This window comes from Crotalus tigris, unplaced genomic scaffold (genome assembly GCF_016545835.1).
Source record: "Crotalus tigris isolate CLP2741 ecotype Arizona unplaced genomic scaffold, ASM1654583v1 scf7180000020351.1464749751:1500972, whole genome shotgun sequence".
Lineage (NCBI taxonomy): Eukaryota > Metazoa > Chordata > Lepidosauria > Squamata > Viperidae > Crotalus > Crotalus tigris.
The window spans coordinates 431,946-459,065 of record NW_024097980.1 but is presented as its reverse complement, the minus strand read 5'-3'; the positions used below and the strand labels follow the sequence as shown (position 1 = coordinate 459,065).

Genomic DNA, 27,120 nt, shown 5'->3' with positions numbered 1-27,120 from the left:
TTTTTGTCTTTCCGAGGAAGAAACGGAGGGCTTTTCTTCCCCTTTCTAAGTCTCTGATCCAGACGGTCCGGCCCCCTCTGTCGCGGCCGGCCGCTGACCATTGGCCGAGCCGCACGCCCGTCAAAGCTCCGGCGGCGCTCAGCCGCTATCCCCGTGGCGTGGGAAGCATCTCGCGCGCATCCCGGCCGTTCCTCGTGCGCTGCGCTTGCAGATGCTGGGGCGTCCTCGGGATTGGAGGTAGCGTTTTTTTGGGGGGGGCGAGGGGCGCAGCGGGGCAGGTTGCCCCCCCTTGGGGGGGGGCGGCGGCTTTGCATCGGGGCTCGTGATCAGTTTTGCAAAATTGGGGGTGGGGGAGGGAGAGAAATTCTGGGGAGGGGGAAATTTTTGCAAAAGAGAAGGGGGGTCCCTCTCCCCCACCCCCCAGCCCGGTTGCACCCCCCCACCCCCCAGCCCGGTTGCAACGGTCTTCTGAGTTTGCACCGTGCCAAAAAATCCAGCCTGCGCCTTGTCTAAAGCATTGCAAAACGTCTTGCACGTCTTTTTTGGGGAGGGGGTGGTGGTGGGTGGGCTTCTTTGTTTTTTTTTTGTGTGTGTGTGTGTGGAATGGGGTGGGGGGTCGATTTGCGCCCCTGCCCGATTCCTTGGGATCTCTTTTCACTGCTTTGGAAGAAGGTCGGGACTCCGTTGATGCGTTGGCTGGGGAAGGCAGGCTTTGTAGTCCTTAGGAGGGGTGGGGGCGGATTGATGGCTGTGGTTTATTATTCCTTAAGGGCTTTGTCCTCTGAAGTCTGGGGAGGGGGCGGGGGGGCGGCTAAGCGTGGATTTCTGGGCGATCAGGGAGACAGTTTTTTTCCACCCCAGGAGAAAATTTACAATTGGTTGTAATGTTCCTAGCTCCTTTGGGTAAAGGGGTCTTCGAACTTGGCTCTTTTAGGACTTGTGGACTTCTACTCCCAGAATTCCTCAGCCAGGCAGGTGTGCCTGGCTGAGGAATTCTGGGAGTGGAAGTCCACAAGTCCTAAAAGGGCCAAGTGGGAAGACCCCTGCCCTAACACCTTCCTGATCATCCAGAAAAATTAAAATGAATTGCAAAATTAGGTTCTCGGGCAGAAGCTGGGGAAAAGTGGAAACATTTTGACTTAATATATGGATGGGTTGTGGCTTTTTTTTTTTTTTTTTTTTTTTTTTGTGGCCTTGGAAAAGTGGAAGTTACAATTGCAACAGTGTTAAGCTGGACACAATGTTTTCCTCTGCCCTTTTTTCACAGGAATCCTTGGGCTTAATAATTATGTTTATTAACAAGGCAGCACTTGCCAGTTGGCGTGGTTGGGTTTACCTGTGCGTGTCTGGGAAACTCATTTTTAGGAAGTCTGGCTTTTGAACCAAGGTGGCGGGGAAATATGGAACATATTGTATTATACCAACAAGAAAAAAAAAATATCAGAATACTGATATTTGCTCTTCCACCGCACCCTGCACAGTATTGCGCAACAATTGATTTGAAATTCTTGGGGATCTGCCAGGTTCTCTGCCACTTTGTGTGTGTCGTTCTATTATGGTATATTGTGTGTCACTGTATTATTTTGTAATGGGTTCAGTCAAAATGTGTGATTGTGTATTGCACGGGCGCTGGGTTTTTCAAAAGTCTACAATTCCACTGTCTTTTACGAACTTCATTCTAACGTTGTAAATTAGATTTTAGATTAATTTGGGGGGGAATAAGTATTGTTAAAAACGGTTTTTTAAAAAATATGTTCTGGGCGGTTTTTGGCTACTTTAAAATAGGTGGCCATCGCTGAATTGCAAATTTGATAAAAAGCAAACATTACGAAGAAAAGGGCCTAAGCGTAGAAAACAATGCCCGAGCAGAGGGGTTGGACTAGATGACCTCCAAGGTCCCTTCCAACTCTCTTGTTGTTGTTATAAAACTAGCAGGGGTGTGTCACTTAGATATGAATCATTATTAGTTCCATTTATATAGCAGCTTTTCTCCAGGAGCCCAATATATATTAGCACCTCTCCTGCCACTAATTTTTATTCACATCTGGGCATTAATCCTTGTGATGTTGAATGGATAGAGAGTTCAACTAATAGAATAACAAGAGCTGGAAGGGACCTTGGAGGTCTTCTAGTCCAACCCTCGCTCAAGTAGGATGCCCTACGCCAGGGCTTTTCAACCTTTTCACCCATTGTACCACTTTTAAGATATGGCAACATCCGAGTATCACCAGTCGCCTAGCAAGGTGTCAAAAACTTGATCCCCCCCCCCAAAAAAAGGAAAAAAGTGATAAAGTACAGGTAGTCCTCGACTTACAACAGTTCGCTTAGTGACTGTTTGAAGTTACAGTGGCCCTGAAAAAAGTGCCCCCCAAGCCACAGCCGAGCAAGACACCTGTCTGCCCGCCTGGCGGTGCTCTTCCTCCTGTCTGAGGTTTTCATTGTTGTGAGCATTTCTGTTGAGGATTGGCAGCGGGGGTGGGGTGGGGGGTGTTCGGTTTTTATTCCCCCCGTCTGCTGGGTGATTGCAGCAGGTTTTGGTCACTTCACATGACCCTGGGACACTGTGACCGTCATAAATATGAATCAGTTGCCAAGCATCTGAATGTAAATCACAAGACCCTGGAGATGCTGCAACACTCCAGCTGATTGGTGCTTCTTCTGGGCTCAGCAGAAGCGCCAGGATCAGTGCTGCTTTCCAGTTGATTGGTGCTTCTTCTTCTGGGCTCAGCAGATGCACCAGGATCAGTGCCGAGCTCCAGCTGGAGCCTAGCACTGATCCTGGCGCTTCCACTGAGCCCTGACAGCCCCCCAAAAACACCAATCAGCTGGAAAGCGGCATTGATCCTGGCGCTTCCGCTGAGCCCTGACAGCCCTGCAACTCCAGCCGTCTCTCGCTCAGGCTTGTGCGGTGCTGCCACTGGTTCAGCTCATTCCCCTCCCCTGCTACCACTTTTCTAGGATGGTCTTGTACCACCTGCCAGGTGCCCATGTACCACAGGTGGTACCCTTCCCACTGATTGAAAAGCCCTGCACTATGCCATTCAGGACAAATGGCTGTCAGATGTACTGTAGTATGTATGTATGTATGTAACCATCCATTTCCTCCAGCTAAGAGTGACTTTTCTTAGACCTAGGCCGAAAACTTAACTACACGCCCACTTTCCATTTAATGTGGCATAAATCATGTGTGGGCCAAAATGAATACAAGTAGACCTCAGCTTACAACCTCAACTGAGACTAACATTTCTATCGTTAAGCGAGACGTTTGTTAAATGAGCTTTGCCCCATTTTACGACTGCCCTTGCCACAGTTAGGTCAATAACTGCAGTTATAAAGTGAGTAACAAGGTGGTTAAGTGGATTCCCCTTTGACTTTGGTCGCAAAAGGGGATTACGTGACTCCAGGACGCTGCAAACAGTTGTAAGTGGCCAAGCGTCCAATTTTTGATCCCGTGACCGCGGGGATGCTACAAAGGTCATAAGTGTGAAAAACGATCATGAGTCATTTTTTTCTCGGTGCCATTGTAACTTCGAACGGTCACTGAGCGGGCTGTCGTAAGTCAGGGACTAGCTGTATTCCTTGCTGGAGCCAAACTGCATCAAGTAAAACAGCTTTCCGTGCTGGAAAAACGTAATTCTGCTTCCTCAAGGAAAGAGGAGATCATTTTGCTGGCTGTCCAGGAACAGTGACCGATAGGACAGCTGACGGTCAGAAGATGGGGGAGGATATTGACCTCCCCCGAGGCGTAGCAGATCGGTAGCTGGGATTGCAAACTTCAGGCGATGCGTCTCCTGCGCCCCTATTCTGTTTCCTCTTGATGCAAAAAAACATGCTTGGCAATATTGTTACGCTGAGGTTGCCCTTCCCTTTTCCTGTGAAATAGTTGGTCTTGCAGGATCCAGCCTGGGACGGTCACCAAGGTGGGTCTTCACTGCTGGTCATGTTTGACAGCGTTATCCTGGTTTTACTCTTTATTTACTTACTTACTTACTTATTTATTTATTTAGCTTTTGTCCTTGTAGTAGAGAACAGGAGTCCCAAAATTGCTTTTTCCGGAGGCAACTGGACTTTCTTTGTTTTTCTTTGAAGAAGTTTCACTTCACACCCAAGAAGCTTCTTCGGTTGTGAAGGGATGGTGGGGAAGGGAAGGATGGATACTCCTTGCAGACCGCCCAGGCTACAACACTGTCCTTTAAGCAGTTCGGACAAGGATCCACACCCATTTGCACTACCCAGTTAACCCTGAGGACACAGATAAACCTTGAAGACTCTCTGATCTAAGTCTAAAAGAAGGCTGTCATGGTTCCAACAGATTACACTCTTCCAAAGAACTCCAAGGCGTGTTCACCTTAAATCTTTTATTCGAGTAACATAATATCGGCACTGTATAATTGAAGCCAAAAACTGAATTCCCCTCCCCTGGGCACCTAGTATCAAAGCACAATTCCTTCCTCCAATTAACAGTCATAAATCACATTCCCCAATTATTTTGAAGGTCACAGGCTTCCTCTCCAGCCCCCAATTCTTTATCAGCTCTGGGCTCAATAACCTTGATTCCCAGGCTAGGTTTAGTGTTGTTATGTCTAGCTGGACCCTCATTCACATCCCCCCCTCCCAACACCATCTAACTCTAAAAGCAAAAGGGAAAAAGATGGCTACATTTCCATCCGATGATCGGCTGTCTGCAAGGAATATAAATCCTTCCATTCCCCATCATCCAATCAGAGCTGAAGAAGCTTCTGTGGTGAGGAGCGAAACAATAATAATAAAAAATAATAATAATAAAAGTTGGAAGGGACCTTGGAGGTCTTCTAGTCCAACCCCCTGCTCAGGCAGGAAACCTTATACCATTTTGGACAAATGACTGTCCAGTCTCTTCTTAAAAACCTCCAGTGTTGGAGCATTCACCGCTTCTGGAGGCAGGTTGTTCCACTGGTTAATTGTTCTCACTGTCAGGAAGTTTCTCCTTAGTTCTAGGTTGCTTCTCTCCTTGGTTAGTTTCCATCCGTTGCTTCTTGTCCTGCCTTCAGGGGCTTTGGAGAATAGCTTGACTCCCAATTCTTCTTTGGGACAGCCCCTGAGATACTGGAACACTGCTATCATGTCCCCCCTTGCCCTTCTCTTCATTAAACTAGACATACCCTATTCCTGCAGCCGTTCCTTATATGCTTTAGCTTCCAGTCCCCTAATCATCTTTGTTGCTCTTCTCTATACTCTTTCTAGAGTTTCAACATCTTTTTTACATCGTGGTGACCAAAACTGGATGCCGTATTCCAAGCGTGGCCTTACCAAGGCCTTGTAAAGTGGTATTAATGCTTCACGTGATCTTGATTCTATCCCTCTGTTAATGCAGCCTAGCACTCTGTTGGCCTTTTTGGCAGCTGCAGCACATGGCTGGCTTATATTTAGGTGATTGTCCACTAGGACTCCGAGATCCCTCTCACAGTTGCTACTATTGAGCAAAGTACCCCCTATACTATACCTGTGCATTTGGTTTTTCTTGCCTAAATGTAGAACCTTGCTTTTTTCACCATTGAATTTCATTGGGATAGATGGGGAACTCATCAAATTTGCAGATGACACCAAGCTGGCAGGAATGGCCAACACTCCAGAAGACAGACATACAAAGAAAACTTATATAAAATGTTTTATAGATGGCATATGACACCAGTTCGCTTAGCGAAAATGTTTAAAAATTTATCGGATGCATGTTGGAAATGTAAGCAAAAACCGGGTACTTATGATCATGCCTGGTGGACATGTTCTATTGCAAAATAATATTGGTCTAAGATTCATAGATGGTTAAAAAAGATGATGAAAATCCAGACAGAATTTAAACCAGAACTGTTCCTGTTAGGTATATTAAGACCTAACTATGGCAAAGAAAATGATTATTTAATATTACATGTATTGACAGCTGCAAGAATAGTATTTTCCCAATTTTGGAAAAATGAAAACCTACCATCAGACCAGATTATAATTTTGAAAATCCTAGATTGTGCAGAAATGGACAGATTAACGTTAGAGATGAAGGAGAAAGAGGATTCGATCTTCTATAAAACCTGGGGAAAATTTTATCAGTGGGTTGAAACATGTTAGAATAAGAAGAGATTTTAGAGCTTTATTATATTAAGTATTAAGCTTGATGATTGGAAATAGTTGCTATGCTATCAACTATGTTAATTATTTAAAGGAATATTACTGCTTTACCAAAATTCGGTTGTAACTAGACCGATTCATTCTTATAAATGTCTAGTATTATATGAACAATAATACTCAATATGAAGACCTGGACGACAGTTTGTTCGCTGAATCACGTATTTACTGTAGCTATCCACACCCTGTCCCCTTTATCCCGATTTCCCTGTACCAGCCCCGACCCTACCTTTTCCCTACCCATATAAAATCTAATAAAATATATTTTTTTAAAAAAGATTTGTCTGGCATGATCTATTTTTGACAAACCCATGTTGGCTTTTAGTAATGACTTTGTTTGCCTCTAGGTGTTCGCTGATTCATTGTTTGATTATCTTTTCCAGAATCTTCCCAGGTATTGAGGTCAGGCTGATAGGTCTGTAATTTCCTGGGTCCATTTTTTTCCTTTTTTGTAGATGGGAATTACATCAGCTCTTTTCCAGTCCTCTGGTAGTTCCCCTGTGCTCCAGGATCTTTGAAAAATATAGTTCAATGGTTCTGAGATCACATCTGCCAGTTCCTTGAGAACCTTGGGGTGTAATCCATCTGGTCCTGGCGATTTGAACTCGTCTAGGCTGGACAGGTGCTCACTTACCATTTTCTTGCCTATCTTAACTTGTGTTTCTATTCTGTTTTTTATGGCACTATTTTTGATAGGTTGGTCTGTTTTTTCCTGTTCTGTAAAGACAGATGCAAAAAACGAGTTAAATAGTTCTGCTTTCTCCCTGTTGCTTGCCACCTTCTTGCCACTTCCACCCACTAATGGAATAATCATTTCCTTCACTTTTTGCTTGTTTTTTACACGTTGAAAGAAGCTTCTTTTGTTAGCCTCTTCAAAGAAAAACAAGAAAGTCCAGTGGCCTCCTGAAAAAGCATCTTTGGGACAACCAGGACCTGGGGGACTTGAGAATCTCCATAGGCCTTCAGAGAATAGGAGATTTATCCTTCATAATCAGAGCGGAGTGTAATAAAAATGAAATCTTACAGAAAAAAAAAACTACCGGTGACCAGTGGGAATATATAAATGTCAAGCATCCGTCCTTAGTTGAAGGGTTTCCGATGCTCACAAAAAGTGCTAGGACTTTAAAAGAGGCAGATGGGTTACACGTTAGCAGTGTGATTGTGATTCGTCCCACAGACAGCCAGATGTTTAGACTGGATTTCACATTTTTGTCCACCTATCGAGTCCTTACCAAGGACCTGGGACAGGCAGATGTTTGATGGTGTTACAAATATTATTGCCGGATGTAAGTTATTCTGAATAAAGCCGCCTTTTGCAATTGACGGATGGGGAATTTGTCAATGCCGAAGGTGTTCCAGCGGTGCTCCAGATGTTTGGGGATTGCACCTCGGGCTCCTATCACTATTAATGCTACCTTGTTTTTTTTGGGGGGGGGGCACATTTCTATAGGTAGTCCTCAACTTACGACGCGATTGAGCATTTATGCTGCTAAGTGAGACATTGGTGAAGTGAGTTTTGCACCATTTCACTTTCTTGCCACATTGGTTGAGCGAATCATTGCAGTCTTTAAATAGGAACACGGTCATTAAGCAAATCCAGCTTCCCCCACTGACTTTGTTTGTCAGAAGGTCGCAAAAGGGGATCACATGACACCCCGCACCAGGACGCTGCGACCGTCGTAAATGTGAGTCAGTTACCAAGCGTCTGAATTTTGATCCTATGATCACAGGGGACCCTGCAACGGTCGTAAGTGTGAAAAATGGCAATGGGTCATTTTTTTCATGCTGTTATAACTAAGCAACCTGTTGTAAGTTGAGAACTAACTATTTGTAGGTCTTTGCATTTTGTTATCTTTTTCCGGATTTTTTTTCCTGTTCTATTCTGCTGTCTCTGGGTACTGCCAGCTCCACTATTCAGACTTTTTTTGTCTTTCTTATTGACACTTGTTAAGTCTGGTGTGTTATGTAGCAGGTTCTTGTCTGTTTGATTCTAAACTCCCAGAGCAATTTCGCTTCCTCATTTTCTATGATTTTCTTTATTTTACGGTCCCACCGATTCTTGCTTGCAGGCAAAGGATATTTCTTGGCAGTTCCTCTTATGCATTTATTATTATTATCGATCATCGCACAGTCAGCCAGATGTTCAGACTGGATTTGGCATTTTGTCTACCTATCGAGTCCTTACCCAGGACCTGGGATAGGCAGATGTAGATGTTTGATGGTATTACAGGTATCGTCGCAGGATGGAAGCCGTTCCTAATAAGGCCGCCTTTTGCAATTGACTAATAGCAAATTTGTCAATGCCAATGGTGTTCAAGTGGTGCTCCAGTTGTTTTGGGATTGCACCAAAGGAGCCTATTACTATTGGTACTACCCTTGCTTGCTTTTGCCACAGTCTTTCTATTTCTATTTGTAGGTCTTTGTATTTTGTTATCTTCTCCAGTTCTTTCTCTTCTATTCTGCTATCTCCAGGCACTGCCACGTCCACTATCCAGACTTTTTTGTCTTTCTTATCGACAATTGTTAAGTCTGGGGTGTTATGTTGCAGGTGCTTGTCTGTTTGAATTCTGAAGTCCCAGAGCAGTTAATTTTATCATTTTCTATGACTTTCTCTATTTTATGATCCCACCAGTTTTTGCTTACAGGCAAATGATATTTTTTGCAGATCTTCCAATGCACCATTGTTGCTACTTTGTCATGCCGATGCTTGTAATCAGTCTGTGCAATCTTCTTGCAACAGCTTACCAAGTGGTCCACTGTTTCTTCAGCTTCTTTGCATAGGCGGCACTTACTGTCTGTTGCTGTCTTCTCAATTTTGACTTTGTATGCATTTGTCCTTAAGGCTTGGTCTTGTGCAGCCAGAATTAGTCCCTGGGTCTCTTTCTTCAATTTTCCTGCTCTTAGCCATTGCCAGGTTTTATTATTAGCTGCTTTTCCAGCTATTTTTTTCATGTATTGGCCATGTAGTGCTTTGTCTTCCCATGCCTCTATTCTGTTCTTCATTTGGTCTTTCTTGTAGGCCAGTTTGGTCTCTCCAGTAGTTAGTAAGCTTTCCTGATATACTAATTTCAGTGCATCTTCATCATTGTTCTTCAGATATTCTTCCAAAGCCATTTCTTCTTCTTCAACCATCTGATGTACTTGTAGCATTATTATTATTATTATTTATTATTATTATTATTATTATTATTATTATTATTATTATTATTATCATTATTGTTGTTGTTGTTGAATTTATTTGCTGCCCATCTCACGGTTCGAGGCGACCCTGAGCTGGCTTACAGTGGGATTAAAAATAGACAAAAATATACCAGTTCAAAAATAAATGGCTTAAATCCCGGGCATGAATTTGAACGTGTATGAGAAGATTTTAGCCAGCTATTTTTAAACATCGCTGGTCTGGTAGAGTTTAACCCAAATTGCATCTGTGCTGCTGTGTTCTGAAGATGCTGACACAACTTGAAACACGCAGACAGGTGCTCATTTCGGCATAATAATGCTTTTCAGATTTAAAAAAAATGCATGAATAGCACTTCTGTATTTGCATCTGAATGCAAAAATGCCTTTGGCTGCTTGCGGTTTCTCAGCAAGTTAATAATATGTTTCTTCCATTCACAATCTCCTTTTTTGCTGCAGAACAACAGGCAAAAAGAAATTGAATTTCACATTATTTTTCTGTGGAAGCTGAATAACAAAGTTTGAAGGGGGCTTTGGAAGTCTTCTAGTCCAACCCCTTGCTTTGCACATTGTATCTCTTAAAATGAGGAATAAAATGATTGTATAAGCGGAACTGTCCTCTGTTAAATGTCTTTCATTATTGGTCAGAATGCTTTTATCATATTCAAGGGCCAAAGTAAGGGGTCACACAAGACAGCATGTGCTGGCTCTTAAACTGCTCATTTCTCTTAAATCTGCTCTAGAAGGAAATTTGGGTTTTATGTGTGCTAAAGGAGAGGGGCAGACGTCAGAAAAAGGAAATTAACTGTTTTATGTTTCCTGATGAATCAGTTTCTTGGCTGCTGTAGGAAGCTGATTTATATAAATCTAGAACTCCTTCTTTTTTTGTTCCACGTTGTGCCTGTTTTGTTCTTTCCCACATTGTTGCTTTTGCTGATATAAACCTGTCTTCCCCCATTACTTTCACTTGTCAGAAGTTTGCAAAAGGGGATCACGTGACCTGGGGTAAGTACATGCCAGTTGCAAAGCGGTCTTAATTTTGATCACATAACCGTGGAGAGGCTGCAAAAGTCGTCCCTTTTTTTTTTCCAGTGCCATTGTAACTTTGAACAGGCAATTAATGAACTGTTGTAAGTTGGGAACTAACCATAATGCCTTTGTCTTGCATCGTTATTTACTGTCTGGCCCTGGGATTCGTTTGGAGATGCTAAATATAAATCATTTTAACTATTTTTCTTTGCAAGCAGCGCTGAGGGATGAAAAGGCCTTTCGCCCAGAAGGGAGCTGCTGGTTTTTGGGACCATGTTCTACCTTTGTTACCCATGAAGATGAAAAGACCAACCTGGAATCTAAAAGGTGGTTTCAAGTAAGTGTCTCTGTCCAGGAGGTTGAAAATCACTATTTATCTTTTGAGGATTTGCTTTTAAAAGCATTTCTTTATAAAACTGAGCCAAAACATTGAAAGGAGCAGAATATCACTCCTTTTACTTCATTGTTGAATTGTAGCAGACAGTGACTTAAAAAAATCAAATTCTTTCTTTTTTTTGGTAAAAGTTATAATAATAATACAGTTGGAAGGGACCTTGGAGGTCATCGAGTCCAACCCCCTGCTCAGGCAGGAACCCTACACCATTTCAGACAAATGGCTGTCCAGTCTCTTCTTAAAAACTTCCAGGGTTGGTGCATTCACCGCTTCTGGAGGCAGCTTGTTCCATTGGTTAATTGTTCTCAATGTCAGGAAATTTCTCCTTAGTTCTCTCCTTGATCAGTTTCCATCCATTGCTTCTCGTCCTGCCTTCAGGTGCCTTGGAGAATAGCTTGACTCCCTCTTCTTTGGGGCAGCCCCTGAGATACTGGAACGCTGCTATCCTGTCCCCCCTTGTCCTTCTCTTCGTTAAACTAGATATACCCAATTCCAGCAACCGTTCCTTATTTGTTTTAGCCTCCAGTCCCCTAATCATCTTTGTTGGTTTTTTACAATAACAGCCTTAGTATCTGGCGTACAGCGTGTTGTCTTGGTTCACAATTTTTTTTAGAAAAGAATATACAATTAGTAATAGTTAATAAACAATAATAATTAATTTTTATATTTCCATAATTAATATATCAATTTATAATATATTTCCTTGATCTTCTCTTCACCCCGTAGTATTCTCCTTTTACAACATTCAACAAAAATAATTTCTAATATTTGATATTTTCCATATTTAAATGCTTAAATAAAAACATTTTCTTCTATAATTATACCAACAATAGTAGCGTCCACGTATAGCATTTTTTTCTTATCAGCTTATGTTATTTTCGTAAGAGTCATCTTATTGATTCACCATGTATCTTATTTTCATCAATCTTGTTTAAGCTCAATTTCTCCATAATATTCAAACAATTCTTGCCAATCATATTTTTCCCAGTATTTAACATCTAAATATCCAAATTTTCCATTTAAATATATCATCCCAGTATTTCCATCTTTCATATATTATAGAAATACTATACTATTTATCTAGCAGAACATCTATCCATAACGTCTTTCTAGTCAATTTATATTTCACTTCTGTTTGTAAAAATTAGTTAAATCACTATATATTCTTTTTTTCAGAATTCTTATTCAGCCTAATTTCCCCTCAATATTTCAATCATTCCTTAATCCTAGATCTTTTCAAACTTAATTTGTCTTTAAAATTCAAACTTTTCCTTCACTTACAACATCCTAATATTTTTACATTTTGTATCTTATCCAAAAATATTATATTCTTATATCTCTTATCCCACCTATTCTAAAATCCCTTTATGGCCAAAGTTATTTGTTTATTTAGCTGTATTCAAACAAGTGTTTACTCATATAATATTCCATCTGGTAGGGCGAATCCAGTCTCTTCAGCCCGTCTCTAATCTTCTTCCTTTGCCGAATTGTTTTCCAAATTAATATTTTCAACTTGTCCAGTTCTTGTATTTTTGTAGTTATTGTTAGGAGTAGAGAATACATAGTAGATAGGATGTATGCTTTTTGTCTCCCAAACAGTGATTCTCCTAGCAGTGTCCATTTTGTTAAAAGTCTTCTTTCTTCTCAGGTTTATTTTAACGTTCGAATGCATAAGGTATCTTTTCCATATTTATTGTTGTATCCACGTCTTGTAAGTATTTTCTTGTTTGTATTAAGTTATAATTCCCTTCATTTGTAACTTCACCAGTTGAATCATTTTTTTTCTAGTTCACATTCTGTTGTCTGGATTGTTTGTTCATTCTTTACCATCATTCTCTGGATGTTTTTTGATTGTAGATTTAAGTTAGAAGTATATTCACTTGTAGTATCAAAGTTATGTTTAATCTCCTTGTGGTTTAAGTCTGTTGTAGTTTTATCTGTCGTAGGAGCATCTGGAAGGGGGTGTTGGTGAAGTGGGCTGTAAGACTTGAGAGCGGCACCATGGCAGACCAGTCTTTTGTGACACTAGCCACAAAATGATTCCATTTTGTAAAAGGAGCACTTGTTCTTGGATCATCGCTACGGAATTACAGAACGACAAGGAAGTTGACAGTATTGATCACTCCCCATGTATCTGATGCAATGAGGATAGTCTTAGAAAAGATCTTTGATGAAGTAAAGGTGGTGGATGTTTTGAACGGTGGTGATTCAGCCCATCTTTGATCTATTGAAAAGGCCTGAACCATATAAGGAAAGGCTGCTGGAACTGGGTATGTTTAGTTTAATGAAGAGAAGGACGAGGGGGGGGGACAGGAAAGCAATCTTCCAGTATCTCAGGGGCTGCCCCAAAGAAGAGGGAGTCAAGCTCTTCTCCAAAGCACCTGAAGGCAGAGCAAGAAGCAACGGATGGAAACTCATCAAGGAGAGAAGCAACCTAGAACTAAGGAGAAACTTCCTGACATTGAGAACAATTAACCAGTGGAACAACCTGCCTCCAGAAGCGGTGAATGCTCCAACACTGGAAGTTTTTAAGAAGAGACTGGATAGCCATTTGTCCGAAATGGTATAGGGTTTCCTGCCTGAGCAGGACTAGAACTCACCACCTCTTTGTTCCTAGGCCAGCACCTTAACTACTAGACCAAACTGGCTCTCTTAATTGTACCTTATGCTGCCTGAGAAGGGGGTTGGACTAGATGACCTCCAAAGTCGCTTCCAACATTATTATTATTATCATTCATCGCACAGTCAGCCAGATATTCAGACTGGATTTGGCATTTTGTCTACCTATCGAGTCCTTACCCAGGACCTGGGATAGGCAGATGTGGATGTTTGATGGTATTACAGGTATCGTCGCAGGATGGAAGCAGTTCCTAATAAGGCCGCCTTTTGCAATTGACTAATAGCAAATTTGTCAATGCCAATGGTGTTCAAGTGGTGCTCCAGTTGTTTTGGGATTGCGCCCAAGGAGCCTATGACTATTGGTACTACCCTTGCTTGCTTTTGCCACAGTCTTTCTATTTCTATTTGTAGGTCTTTGTATTTTGTTATCTTCTCCAGTTCTTTCTCTTCTATTCTGCTATCTCCAGGCACTGCCACGTCCACTATCCAGACTTTTTTGTCTTTCTTATCGACAATTGTTAAGTCTGGGGTGTTATGTTGCAGGTGCTTGTCTGTTTGAATTCTGAAGTCCCAGAGCAGTTTAATTTTATCATTTTCTATGACTTTCTCTATTTTATGATCCCACCAGTTTTTGCTTACAGGCAAATGATATTTTTTGCAGATCTTCCAATGCACCATTGTTGCTACTTTGTCATGCCACTGCTTGTAATCAGTCTGTGCAATCTTCTTGCAACAGCTTACCAAGTGGTCCACTGTTTCTTCAGCTTCTTTGCATAGGCGGCACTTACTGTCTGTTGCTGTCTTCTCAATTTTGACTTTGTATGCATTTGTCCTTAAGGCTTGGTCTTGTGCAGCCAGAATTAGTCCCTCGGTCTCTTTCTTCAATTTTCCTGCTCTTAGCCATTGCCAGGTTTTATTATTATCTGCTTTCCCAGCTATTTTTTTCATGTATTGGCCATGTAGTGCTTTGTCTTCCCATGCCTCTATTCTGTTCTTCATTTGGTCTTTCTTGTAGGCCAGTTTGGTCTCTCCAGTAGTTAGTAAGCCTTCCTGATATACTAATTTCAGTGCATCTTCATCATTGTTCTTCAGATATTCTTCCAAAGTCATTTTTTCTTCTTCAACCATCTGATGTACTTGTAGCATTCCACGCCCACCTATTTGCCTTGGTAGATAAAGTCTATCAATGTCACTGCGTGGATGAAGGGCATGATTCATTGTCATTATTTTTCTGGTCTGCCTATCCATTGCTTTTAGTTCTGCTTGAGTCCAGTCCACTATTCCAGCTGTGTACCTAATGACTGGGATTGCCCAGGTGTTGATTGCCTTTATGGTATTTCCTCCATTGAGTTTGGATTTTAAGATCTTCTTCACTCTCTTGATGTATTCACCTCTAATCTTTTTCTTGACTTCAGTGTGCTTGATGTTGTCAGCTTGAAGGATACCCAAGTATTTGTAGTACTCTTCCTCATCCAGACTCTTAATGTTATTTTCGTGGGGCATCTTGATTCCTTCAGTTTTCATATTTTTCCTTGTTTGATAGTAAGTGTGGCACATTTGTCCAAGCCAAACTCCATTACAATATCTTGGCTATATATACGGACAGTGTTGAGCAGCGATTCTATTTCAGATGATGTTTTTCCATACAGCTTCAGATCATCCATATAAAGGAGGTGGGATAGTCTGGCAGATGTTTTTGATGTTTGATAGCCATGTCCTGAGTTATTCAGTATTGTTGACAGAGGAAACAGTGCAATAACAAATAGTAATGGTGATAATGAATCTCCTTGAAATATTCCTCTCTTGATATTAACCTCTCCCAGCTTTTCACCATTGATCTGCAACTGTGTCTTCCATTGTGCCATCGATTTTTGCACAAATTTTCTGATGTTTCTACTTACTCCTGTTATTTCTAGGCACTTGATTATCCAATCATGTGGCAGAGAGTCAAATGCCTTTTTGTAGTCAATCCATGCCACATTCAGGTTGGTCTTCCTTCTCTTGCAGTTTTCCAAGATCATTTTGTCTATTAGGAGTTGATCTTTTGTTCCTCTGCTATTGGGGTGGTTTCCTTTCTGCTCAGGTGGAAAGAGATTGTTTTCAACTAGATGCTGTTGTACTGCATCAGCTACCACACCAGTTAATAATTTGAATGTTGTTGGCAAGCAGGTAATTGGCCTGTAGTTACCTGGTGTTGCCCCTTTTGCTGGATTTTTCATTATTAGGTAGGTTTTCCCAGTTGTTAGCCACTTTTCAATTTCTCCTCCTTGTAGTATATTGTTGAATTGCTTGGCAATGAGTGGGTGTATAACAGTTAGATGTTTCAACCAAAACCCATGCAGTTCATCTTCACCTGGTGCTGACCAATTTTTGATTTTCTTTGCTCTTTTTTCTACCATTTTTGTTGTTATTACTAGTTCTTTCATTTCAACTTCTGTTTTATTTGCATCCACCTCTTTTAACCAAGCCGCATCCTTGTTGTATTTCTTTGGGTTATCCCATATCTGCTTCCAGAACTGCACTGTTTCTTCCTTGTCAGGTACTGACTGATTCCTTGCAGTTTCTCCATTGATGGATTGGTAGAAACGTTTCTGATTGGATTGAAATTGGAGGTTCTGCCTATAGTTTGCAATTCGAGCTTCATATCTACTGATTTTCCTGGCTATAGCTGTTATTTGTTGCTTTATTATTTCCAGTGCTTCCTTGATCTTCCTTGTTTCTAAGTGGTATTTCTTGATTAGGTATTCTTTGGTCTTCTTGTTCTTCAGCTTCTTTTCTTTCATCTGTTCTAGCTTGCTTGCATGTGATCTTAACTTGCTGATCTTATTTTCTAGTCTAACCTTCCATTTTTGTGGTGCACTGTTTGTTTGTTTTTCTTTTTTGTTGATTTTACATCCCAGGTATTCTGTTATAACTGCAGCTGTGCTGTACATTAGTTGGTTTGTTTCTTGCAGTGAATTGGTGCTTATACTTGCTATTGCAGTATTTGCATCTTTTAATGCTTGTGCTAGCTGTTTCTTTGGAACAAGCTTCAATGCAGGCAGCCTTATTCTGTTGTTTTTGTGCTGTTCTAGATGCTCAATTATTCTTTGTTTCAATTCTTTTATTTCTTTAGTTAGAGGGTTTTGTTCTTCCTGAGGAAGAGGTGCCTGGTTTCCAAATGAGAACAGTTGTATATCTCTACTGGATTCTTTCACTGCCAACTCCCCCTGGTTTGCCTCTACATTCTGAATTACTTCTTGTAAGGCTTTGATTTCTTTGCCCTGGGTAAACCTTTGCAGTTCGTCCAATTCTGTTTCTGTAAATACTTTATTTCGTGTTATAAATCGGCGTTGATCTGCTAGTCTCTGTTCTGTTATTTCTGATTCTGGATGTTGTTCTTTCCAGAATTCGTGCATTCGTTTTAGATATCCTCGTCTTGTTGGACTTGATCTGTAGTAACAGATCATTATTTCTTTGTTTTCCATCACTGTGTATCTGCGACGGGTAAACACCTTTTCTTCCAGTAGTTCTGCAGCTGCTGGCCCTGGTTGCTCAGCCAACAGTCCTGAGTCCTGTAACCCATTTTTCACCAGATATCCAGGAACTCCAATATCTAGTGCGGACCTTGTTAACCCGGGCGACGTCCGAGCCGGTATGGCATTCTGAAATTTACGTCTCACCATATTTTTTATGGGAGAGACACTCTTTGTCTGACTCCTCTGATGAGACCTGTCCAGTATGGTTGAACCTCTGGCATAGCTCTCATCTTCCTCAGAGTACACAAGCCCCACAACCACGTCAAGGTAGTGCCTCACTGGGGGTTATTATTATTATTATTATTATTATTATTATTATTATGGATCATCGCACAGTCAGCCAGATGTTCAGACTGGATTTGGCATTTTGTCTACCTATCGAGTCCTTACCCAGGACCTGGGATAGGCAGATGTGGATGTTTGATGGTATTACAGGTATCGTCGCAGGATGGAAGCAGTTCCTAATAAGGCCGCCTTTTGCAATTGACTAATAGCGAATTTGTCAATGCCAATGGTGTTCAAGTGGTGCTCCAGTTGTTTTGGGATTGCACCCAAGGAGCCTATTACTATTGGTACTACCCTTGCTTGCTTTTGCCACAGTCTTTCTATTTCTATTTGTAGGTCTTTGTATTTTGTTATCTTCTCCAGTTCTTTCTCATCTATTCTGCTGTCTCCAGGCACTGCCACGTCCACTATCCAGACTTTTTTGTCTTTCTTATCGACAATTGTTAAGTCTGGGGTGTTATGTTGCAGGTGCTTGTCTGTTTGAATTCTGAAGTCCCAGAGCAGTTTAATTTTATCATTTTCTATGACTTTCTCTATTTTATGATCCCACCAGTTTTTGCTTACAGGCAAATGATATTTTTTGCAGATCTTCCAATGCACCATTGTTGCTACTTTGTCATGCCGCTGCTTGTAGTCAGTCTGCGCAATTGATTTTCCAGATTTAAGGCATATGGTGCACTAGCTTTACGTTTCTGGGTACTTTCACTTGGAATCAAGTCAGCATGTCAGATTTCCAGGCAATACTGACTTACTCACGAGTAGACTGTGCCAGGAATGTGGGCAACAAATTTTTCTTGCTTTATCCTTCTGGCTAATTTCTACCAACCCGGGGTGTGTGTGTGTGTCATGCATTTAGGGGCTCGTACTCTGAAACCAAAGCCCACCAACCACGTTTCATTTTTTTTATGATTTCCGTGCTGCAGTGATCCGCTTAACAAGGATGGGAAGAAATGTCGTAACATGGGGCAAAACTTGCTTAACAGCTGTCCCGCTTAGCAGCAGAAAATTTGGGGTCCCGTTTGGATGGCCGATGAGTTTTAATCGAGGTCATTCGGGAAATGACACGCTGAAGGCCTCCGCCCACTAGGCGATACGAGGGCAAGTGGGGGAGTCCAGAGGCAGACCGCGCGGATGGGACTCTGTTCCGGAGGAACGACCCACCTCTTGAGTGGATCTTATGGACTTCCGGAGCATCCGGTCTCCGACGGGTTCTGGTTTACCTTTTAAAAGTTGGGTTCACAATTTACTCCCCCATTGATGGTGCCCTCTGCGCGGTTTAACTGCACCCCACGGAGTGGGCTGGGCTGAGCGGAGGACTGAGTAGGGAGCGTGGGTTGCGTGCTCTGGCACCTCGATTGTAGCAACGGGATCAGTCCTCTCTGCCCTTTTCAGACGCATCGTGATCGTTGTGACTGGACTTTGCTTTCTTTACCTGATCAAGACAAACTACGAGGCCAAAACCTGCCAGACACGAAGGGCTCCTAAGGTCGACCCTGATCACGCCAAGGTCAGTCCCGGGCAGAAAATGGCGCCACAGTAATAAGCGGTGCGGTAGGAAGGGGTCACGGAGAGGTTATAGTACTGTTTTTTCTTCTTCTTCTTCTTCTTCTTCTTCTTCTTCTTCTTCTTCTCCTTCTTCTTCTCCTTCTTCTTCTCCTTCTTCTCCTCCTCTTCTTCTTCTCCTCTTCCTCCTCCTTCTCCTCCTTCTTTTCTTCTTCTCCTCCTCCTCTTCTTGCCTCCACCTCCTCTTCCTCCTCCCCTCTTCTCCTCCTTCTTCTCTCCTCCTCCTTCCCCCTCCTCCCCCTCTTCTCCTTCCCCTTCTTCTTCTCCACCTCCTCCTCTTCCCTGCAATTCCCATTCCCTTCTACTCCTGATGATGTTACCTAGTTGGGTCATGAGACATCTGCAAGGAAAAAAACAAGTTCAGAGAGCACCAGGGACCCCACAGTTGTCCTCCTCCTTCCTCCTCTTCCTCCTCCCCCTCCTCCTCCTTCTCTTCCTCCTTCTCCTCCTCCTCCTCTTCCTCTTCTCCTCCTCCTCTTCCTCGTCCCCCTCCTCTCTCTCTTCTCCTTCTTCACCTCCTCCTCCTCCCCTCCTCCTCCTCTTCCTCTTCCTCCTCTTCTTATCTCCTTTTCCTCCTCCTCTTCTTCCTCCTCCCCCCTCCTCTCCTCCTCCTCCCTTTCTTCTTTTCGGTCCCTTTTGCTGCAGAACAACAGGGATTCTTGTTGCATAAAAAGCCAGGCAAAAAGAAATAGAATTTCACATTATTTTTCTGTTATTCTTGTTTAACTAATTTCTGATAAATAACTCTTATTCAGTGTCTTTTGAAATATCCTCAAATTTCATCATCTGCCCTCGCCAGATTGCAATGAGCGGAACTGCTTTATCAAATGTTGCCTTTTTTTTTTTTTTTTAAAGAAAAGTGTTGGCAATCAAGGGACAATTCTTGAGGTCATGGACCATTCAAGTAATTCTGGAGAATACCATTTTTTATTTTATTTTTACGGATGGTTTTTTTTGGGGGGGGGGGAGCTGGGGGTGGTGGAGAAGACAACGTTAATTGCGTTAAAGATTGGACATCAGAGCAGAACAGATAAAAAAAAATTGCATGCCACATGACCAGGTTGCGTTGACTGCACATTCTTATCACAAAGACCGTTTCCTAACTGGTTGGCCCATGTTGCTGTTCTAGAGAGCTCAAAAATACGCAGAGGAGATTTCACAAGCCGAGTGTCGTCCATCTTTCGCAAGGAACAAGTTGAGCCAGTTGTATCTGGACCGCTACAACTTGGGTCTGCTTCCCTTTGTAACGAAAGATACCGAATATCAACCCGATCTCTTCAAATACCCGCCTCCGTTTGGGTTCCGGAATTTTGGGGAGAAGCTTCGAAACTTAGTCCAGCTTCTACCCGAAGACGGTTTACCAGCAGACCTGCAGTCTAAGCGGTGTAAACGTTGTGTAGTTGTGGGGAGCAGCAGCGTACTACAAGGATTGAAGCTGGGATCCTCCCTGAACCACTTTGATGTCGTGATAAGGTAGGGCTTGGGATGTGTGTGTGTGTGTGTGTTTTTGTCTAAGGTCACAAATTAGCCTCCGTCGAAAGGGTGTCTATTAACAGAAGAGGAGAGCTGGAAGGGACCTTGGAGGTAGTAGTAGTAGTAGTAGTAGTTGTAGTAGTAGTAGTAGTAGTAGTAGTAGTAATAATTAATAATAATAATAACAACAATAATAATAAAGTTGGAAGGGACCTTGGAGATAGTATAATAATAATAATAATAATAATAATAATAATAAAACTTGGAAGGGACCTTGGAGGTGGTGGTAGTAGTAGTAGTAATAATAATAATAATAATAAAGTTGGAAGGGACCTTGGAGGTAGTAGTAGTAATAATAATAATGCTGCTACTACTACTACTACTACTAATAATAATAAAGTTGGAAGGGACCTTGGAGGTCATCTAGTCCAACCCCCCGCTCAGGCAGGAAACCCTATACCATTTCGGACAAATGGCTGTCCAGTCTCTTCTTAAAAATTTCCAGTGTTGGCGCATTCACAGCTTCTGGAGGCAGGTTGTTCCACTGGTTAATTGTTCTTACTGTCAGGAAGTTTCTCCTTAGTTCTAGGTTGCTTCTCTCCCTGATGAGTTTCCATCCGTTGCTTCTTGTCCTGCCTTCAGGTGCTTTGGAGAAAGCTTGACTCCCTCTTCTTTGGGGCAGCTCCTGACATACTGATCAAGCAGAGAAGCAACCTGGAACTAAGGAGAAACTTCCTGACAGGGAGAACAATTAACTTGCCACCAGAAGTTGTGGGTGCTCCAACACTGGAGGTTTTTAAAGAGAAACTGGATAGCCATTTGTCTGAAATGTTGTAGGGTTTCCTGCCTGAGCAGGGGGTTGGACTAGATGACCTCCAAGGACTCTCCAACTATGTTATTCTGTTATCCATGCATTTTTTTGGTATGATTCATGTATTAAAGTTGTATGTTCAGTTCCTTGATACATTTTGTTTTGCAGGTTAAATGATGCACCCGTTCAGGGGTACACAAATGATGTCGGTAACAAAACAACAATAAGAATGACGTATCCCGAAGGAGCCCCTTTATCTCAAGATGAATATTTTCCAAATAGCTTGTTTGTGGCAGTATTATTTAAAACTGTTGATTTTGCATGGATAAAAGCAGTGGTGAAAAATGAAACATTAGTAAGTAAGGATGTTAAATATTGCATTTGTGTGTAATAAGAGATACCAGAATTGTCTTGTTTGTGTGTTTACTATAGCCAGTTTCCATTTTGAATTTATTTTTTTTTTTAGCTGGCCCACTGCTAGCATTGCCTAAAGATTTTGGCTTTAGTGGAAGTAATATGCCTAATGTATTATTACTGTGTAAGTTTTGTTGATGTGAAAATTAAGTAAATTGCTATGAGCATTAAATGTATTGGCACCCTTTAAGCCACTCTTAAGTAGTATGCAGTGAAAAATTAGAAATAGACTAAAACTCAATCCAATCGAAACAAAATCGAACCATAGGAGATGTATTGAGTTCCTATTGAATATAGATGTTTTAGAAAAATATTTGTACTTCTCCTTAAGGTTACATATGTGTCCATAGGCACACAATCCCAATTTTTGCATTATTTTTTTTTCTCTTGTTTAAAAATGCCCGACAAGTTCCTTAATTCATTGCCTCCTCTATGGATTGGGTGTAAATGGGAAGATGCCTTAAACTAGCATCTCATTTTAATTTGTCTCGCGTGCTCCTGTTAGTTAGTAAGTTTAGTTTAAGTTAGTTAGGTCAGTTAGTTTAGTTAGTTTGTTTAGTTAGGTTAGTTCATTAGTTAGGTTAGTTCATTACTTTAGTTAGGTTAGCTCAATAATTGGTTTAGTTAGGTTAGTTAATTAGGTTAGTTCATTGGTTAAATAGGTTAGTTATTTAGGTGAGTTAATTAGTTGATTCAGTTAGGTTAGTTCAGTTAGGTTAGTCAATTTAGTTAGGTTAGTTCATTAGTTTGGTTAGTTAGGTTAGTTCATTAGTTTAGTTAGGTTAGTTCATTAATTGGTGTAGTTAGGTTAGTTAATTAGATTAGTTCATTAGTTAATTAGGTTAGTTATTTAGGTTAGTTAATTAGTTGGTTCAGTTAGTTTAGTTCAATTTAGTTAGGTTAATTCATTAGTTTGGTTAGTTTAGTTAGATTAGTTAATTAGTTTAGTTAGTTAGGTTAATTTATTAATTGGTTTAGTTAGTTTAGTTTAATTAGGTTAGTTCATTACTTGGTTTAGTTAGATTAGTTATAGTTAATTAGGTTAGTTCAATAGTTAATTAGCTTAGTTAGGTTAGTTCATTGGTTCAGTTAGTTTAGTTTAGTTAGGTTAGTCAATTTAGGTTAGTTAATTAGGTTTGTTAGGTTAGTTCATTTGTTAGGTTAGATTAGTTAGATAGTTAGGCTTTCTTCCCATCTCTGGCTGGAGATACCAAGTTCAGCCATTTTGAAATTTTCGCCGTGGCCTTACATTTTGGAAGACCTAGTAACCCCTGGGAAAGGAGGGATTACACGTAAACCTCACTTAATGACTCCCCAGCTTAGTGACTATTCCAAATTATGGTGGCGCTGAAAAGTAACTTTTCAGTAAAAGTAACCAGTCCTCCATTTATGACCGATGCAGCTTCTGACGGTCACACGATCGCCGTTACACACTTCACAGCCAACTCTGAGAAACCAAGAGTTGAAATTGCAGCGCTGAAATTGCCTCAGGTGTGGCCACACGATGTCTTGCTTAGCAGCTTGCGTGACTCGCTTAATGGGAAGTGCCAGCGTAACTCCAGCACAGTCCTGGGGTCTTTTGATTCTCAATTGTGTTGGTTTAGTGATTAACTGCCAGCAGTGGTCACTAAGCGAGACTATTATTATTCCCCCCGCCCAATTAAATACTTCATTGGAGTAATTGCTTCACATTAGGGCGGTTTTGAAACCTTGTTGTAATTTGTATGTTTTTGTGTGGTGCTGTTGTTGTTGTTGCTCAGCCCCTCTGGATGCACCTCTTCTTTTGGAAAAACGTGGCTATAAAAATACCTTTGGCGCCGAAGAAGTTTCGGATTTTGAATCCGTCCATCATTAAGGAGATCGCTTTGGATATTCTGCAATACCCTGAACCTCGACTCTGGAATTGGGATCAGGTAGCGAACTCTTTGCGAAAGAAGAAAATGTGTTATATTTCTCTCTGCTTTTGTCTGGCCCTCGTTGGTGACATTCATTCACTTAAGTGTAAAATATAGGCAGTCCTTGACTTACAACCATACACAACAGCACTATCTGACAAAATGAAATTCAATGGTGAAAAGGCAAGAAAAATCAAATGTACAGGTATAGTATAGGGGGTACCTTGCTTAACACTACTAACTGTGAGAGGGATCTCAGAGTCCTAGTGGACAATCATTTAAATATGAGCCAGTCATGTGCTGCGGCTGCCAAAAAGGCCAACACAGTGCTAGGCTGCATTAACAGAGGGATAGAATCAAGATCAGGTGAAGTGTTAATACCATTTGACAAGGCCTTGGTAAGGCCACGCTTGGAATATGGCATCCAGGTTTGGTCACCACGATGTAAAAAAGATGCTGAGACTCTAGAAAGAGTGCAGAGAAGAGCAACAAAGATGATTAGGGGACTGGAGGCTAAAACATAGAAGGAACGGTTGCTCGAATTGGGTATGTCAAGTCTAGTGAAAAGAAGGATGAGGAGGGACATGATAGCAGTGTTCCAATGTCTCAGGAATTGCCACAAAGAAGAGGGAGTCAAGCTAGTCTCCAAAGCGCCTGAAGGCAGGACAAGAAGCAACGGATGGAAACTAATCAAGGAGAGAAGCAACTTAGAACTAAGGAGAAACTTCCTGACAGTTAGAACAATTAGCCAGTGGAACCACCTGCCACCAGAAGCTGTGAATGCTCCAACACTGGAAGTTTTTAAGAAGAGACTGGACAGTCATTTGTCTGAAATGGTGCAGGGTTTCCTGCCTGAGCAGGGGGTTGGACTAGAGGAACGGTTGCGAGAATTGGGTATGTCTAGTTTAACGAAGAGAAGGACAAGGGGGGACATGATAGCAGTATTCCAATATCTCAGGGGCTGCCATAAAGAAGAGGGAATTAAGCTATTTTCCAAAGCACCTGAAGGCAGGACAAGAAGCAACGGGTGGAAACTCATCAAGGAGATAAGCAACCTAGAACTAAGGAGAAACTTCCTGACAGTGAGAACAATTAATCAGTGGAACAGCTTGCCTCCAGAAGCAGTAAATGCTCCAACACTGGAAGTTTTTAAGAAGAGACTGGACAGCCATTTGTCTGAAATGGTGTAGGGTTTCCTGCCTGAGCGGGGGGTTGGACTAGATGACCTCCAAGGTCCCTTCCAACTTTACTACTATTACTATCATTTTAAAAAATATTTATTTATTTATTTATGAGACTTATATACCGCTTTAAGTGCAAGCACTCTCTAAGCGGTGTACACCAGTAAGCAATGTATATATATATTTACATTGCCCCCAACAATCTGGGTCCTCATTTCACCTACCCCGGAAGGATGGAAGGCTGAGTCAACCTTGACCCGGTGAGATTTGAACCGCTGACCTGCTGAACACAGTCAGCTAAAGTGGCCTGCAGTACTGCACCCTAACTGCTGCGCCACCTCGGCTCTTATATGCTGAGTATTGTTATTTTGGGGAAAAATGCACTCGGATGGGTATCCCATTCAGATTGCATTTCCAACTTTTGCTAGTTCCTCCCCACAAATCTCTCTTTGCCTCCTTTTTTGCCATTTAATGGTAGAATACTCTTTTCATAGAACATGGAATAATAGGGTAGGAAGGGACCATGGAGGTCTTCTAGTCCAGCCCAAATTTCAGGAGAAATAGCATTAACTGTGTGCATGGGAAAGCTTTTCCATAGAGGTCCAGCCTGAATCCTCACTTCCGTTTTACTTTTAAACAAAAATTCCAGCCTTTTTTTTTTTTAAGAAACTGCTTACAATGAATTATATCTTAATTAATTTATCCCAAAGGCGCTTTTTCCAAAGGCCTGTTTTTTTCCTTGAAGAGGTCTCACTTCTCATCCAAGAAGCTACTTCAGTTCTGACTGAATGGTGGAGAATGGAATCCACAACTCCCAGAGGGAGCGCCAACGATCCGATGACTGTTTAGGAACATAAATCCTTCCGTTCTCCACCGTTCAGTCAGAACTGAAGAAGCGTCTTGGACGAGAAGCGAAACGTCTTCAAGGAAAAAAAAAAACCAAGAAATTCCAGTGGCCTTTCGGAAAACTGCCTTTGGGACAGCCACCACCCAGATGACGGAGAATCTCCACCCACACTTAATTCATCTGGTTTAACAAATGTATCGCAAGAACACCGCGTTCTTGCAAAAGCAATAAATATCTTTCTTTGCTCCCCTGTAGAACGTACCTACAATTGGAGTAGTTGCGGTGCTTCTAGCTACGCACTTGTGTGACCAAGTCAGCTTAGCTGGGTTTGGATATGACTTGAGTCAACCCGAGGCGCCTGTGCATTATTATGACAGCATTTGCATGCTGGACATGAACAGGCAGACCATGCACAACGTGACCCACGAGAGGCAATTTCTGCAAAAGCTGGTCAGAGAAGGAGCTGTCAGTGACCTCAGCGGAGGGATCTACTGCCAGTTCTGCGAGAAAGCGGGCTAAGGGGCGGAAGCAGAGATGGGACGCTTGCACATTCCTGCCAGCTTCCCTCGGTTGACAAAAAGCCGCGTCCACGTTCCGGGCAGACCAACCAAGGCAGCTGCTGCGTGAAGAGGACAATTGCTTTTTGGAGTTTACTGTTTATGTAATATTTGGCAGACATTTGGCAAAGATGGGTCATTGCTCTTTGAACTGTGCTTCAACCGGAGTTGTATAGGTCATTGTTAACGCACAGCATTTTTGGATGTTTTTGTTTTGGGTAATATATATGCTTTCTTGAGAGCGGGCAACAGAGTGTCTTTTTTTAAATGTGGGTCAGTGTGCTCAAAAAACAACCCAGGTTTATCTTGACACGTACTCCTTACGGTAGTCCTTGACTTATGAGCACAATTAGGGCAAGAACTTCCACTACTAAGCAGGGCGCCTTGTTAAGTCCCTTGCGCCTGATTTTATGAGCTCTTCCTTCCTTCCTTCCTTCCTTCCTTCCTTCCTTCCTTCCTTCCTTCCTTCCTTCCTTCCTTCCTTCCTTCCTTCTTTCTTTCTTTCTATTTCTTTCTTTCTTTTTCTTTCTTTCTTTCTTTCTTTCTTTCTTTCTTTCTTTCTTTCTATTTCTTCTTTCTATTCTTTCTATTCTTTCTTTCTATTTCTTTCTTTCTTTCTATTTCTTTCTTTCTTTCTTTCTTTCTTTCTTTCTTTCTTTCTTTCTTTCTTTCTTTCTTTCTTTCTTTCTTTCTTTCTTTCTTTCTTTCTTTCTTTCTTTCTTTCTTTCGATGTTAAGCGAACCTGTGCCATTTTTAAGCGAACCCAGCTTCCCTCCGTTGATTTTGCTCGTCAGAAACCGGCTGGGAAGTTTTCAAATTTTTACTTGTTTACCAAATTTGGAAGCTGCCTGTCTCCTTCCCAGAGGGACGCTGGGTGGTGCAGAAGTAAAACATCAAAACGTAAACAATATATAAACAGTTTAGGTAAGAGGCAAAGGAAGGTTAACATTCATTAAAAGTTAATGAAAAGGTGGGGGGGGGGTCTTTGTGGTGCTAACCAGCTCCACGCAGCGTGCTCGTCTCTTGAGAACTAAGCAAAATGGAGAACCAGAGGTTCTCCATCATCCAAAGTCCTGATTGTCCCAAAGGTGCTTTTTTTTAAAAGAGGCAACTGGGCTTTCTTGTTTTTCCTTTGAAGACGTTTCGCTTCTCATCCAAGAAGCTTCTTCAGCTCTGACTAGTTGGTGGGGAAGGATTTATA

General features: G+C 41.7%; 1 protein-coding gene across 5 annotated transcripts; it reads left to right on the top strand.

Moving 5' to 3' along the window:
* Positions 1 to 22: 22 nt before the first annotated feature.
* Positions 23 to 26,158, top strand: ST3GAL5 (ST3 beta-galactoside alpha-2,3-sialyltransferase 5). 5 transcript variants are annotated; one of them, XM_039366731.1, is made up of 7 exons: positions 23 to 237; positions 10,581 to 10,699; positions 18,571 to 18,685; positions 19,871 to 20,214; positions 21,194 to 21,380; positions 23,200 to 23,352; positions 25,618 to 26,158. In XM_039366731.1, the coding sequence occupies exons 2-7, from the start codon at positions 10,590 to 10,592 to the stop codon at positions 25,879 to 25,881; spliced, it is 1,173 nt and encodes a 390-aa protein (XP_039222665.1). In that variant the 5' UTR covers positions 23 to 237; positions 10,581 to 10,589; the 3' UTR covers positions 25,882 to 26,158. The 5 variants fall into 5 exon arrangements, with proteins under 5 accessions (XP_039222665.1, XP_039222668.1, XP_039222669.1 ...); XM_039366734.1 differs by having other exon boundaries at positions 10,578 to 10,699; XM_039366733.1 differs by lacking the exon at positions 23 to 237 and adding an exon at positions 9,903 to 10,338.
* Positions 26,159 to 27,120: the final 962 nt, after the last annotated feature.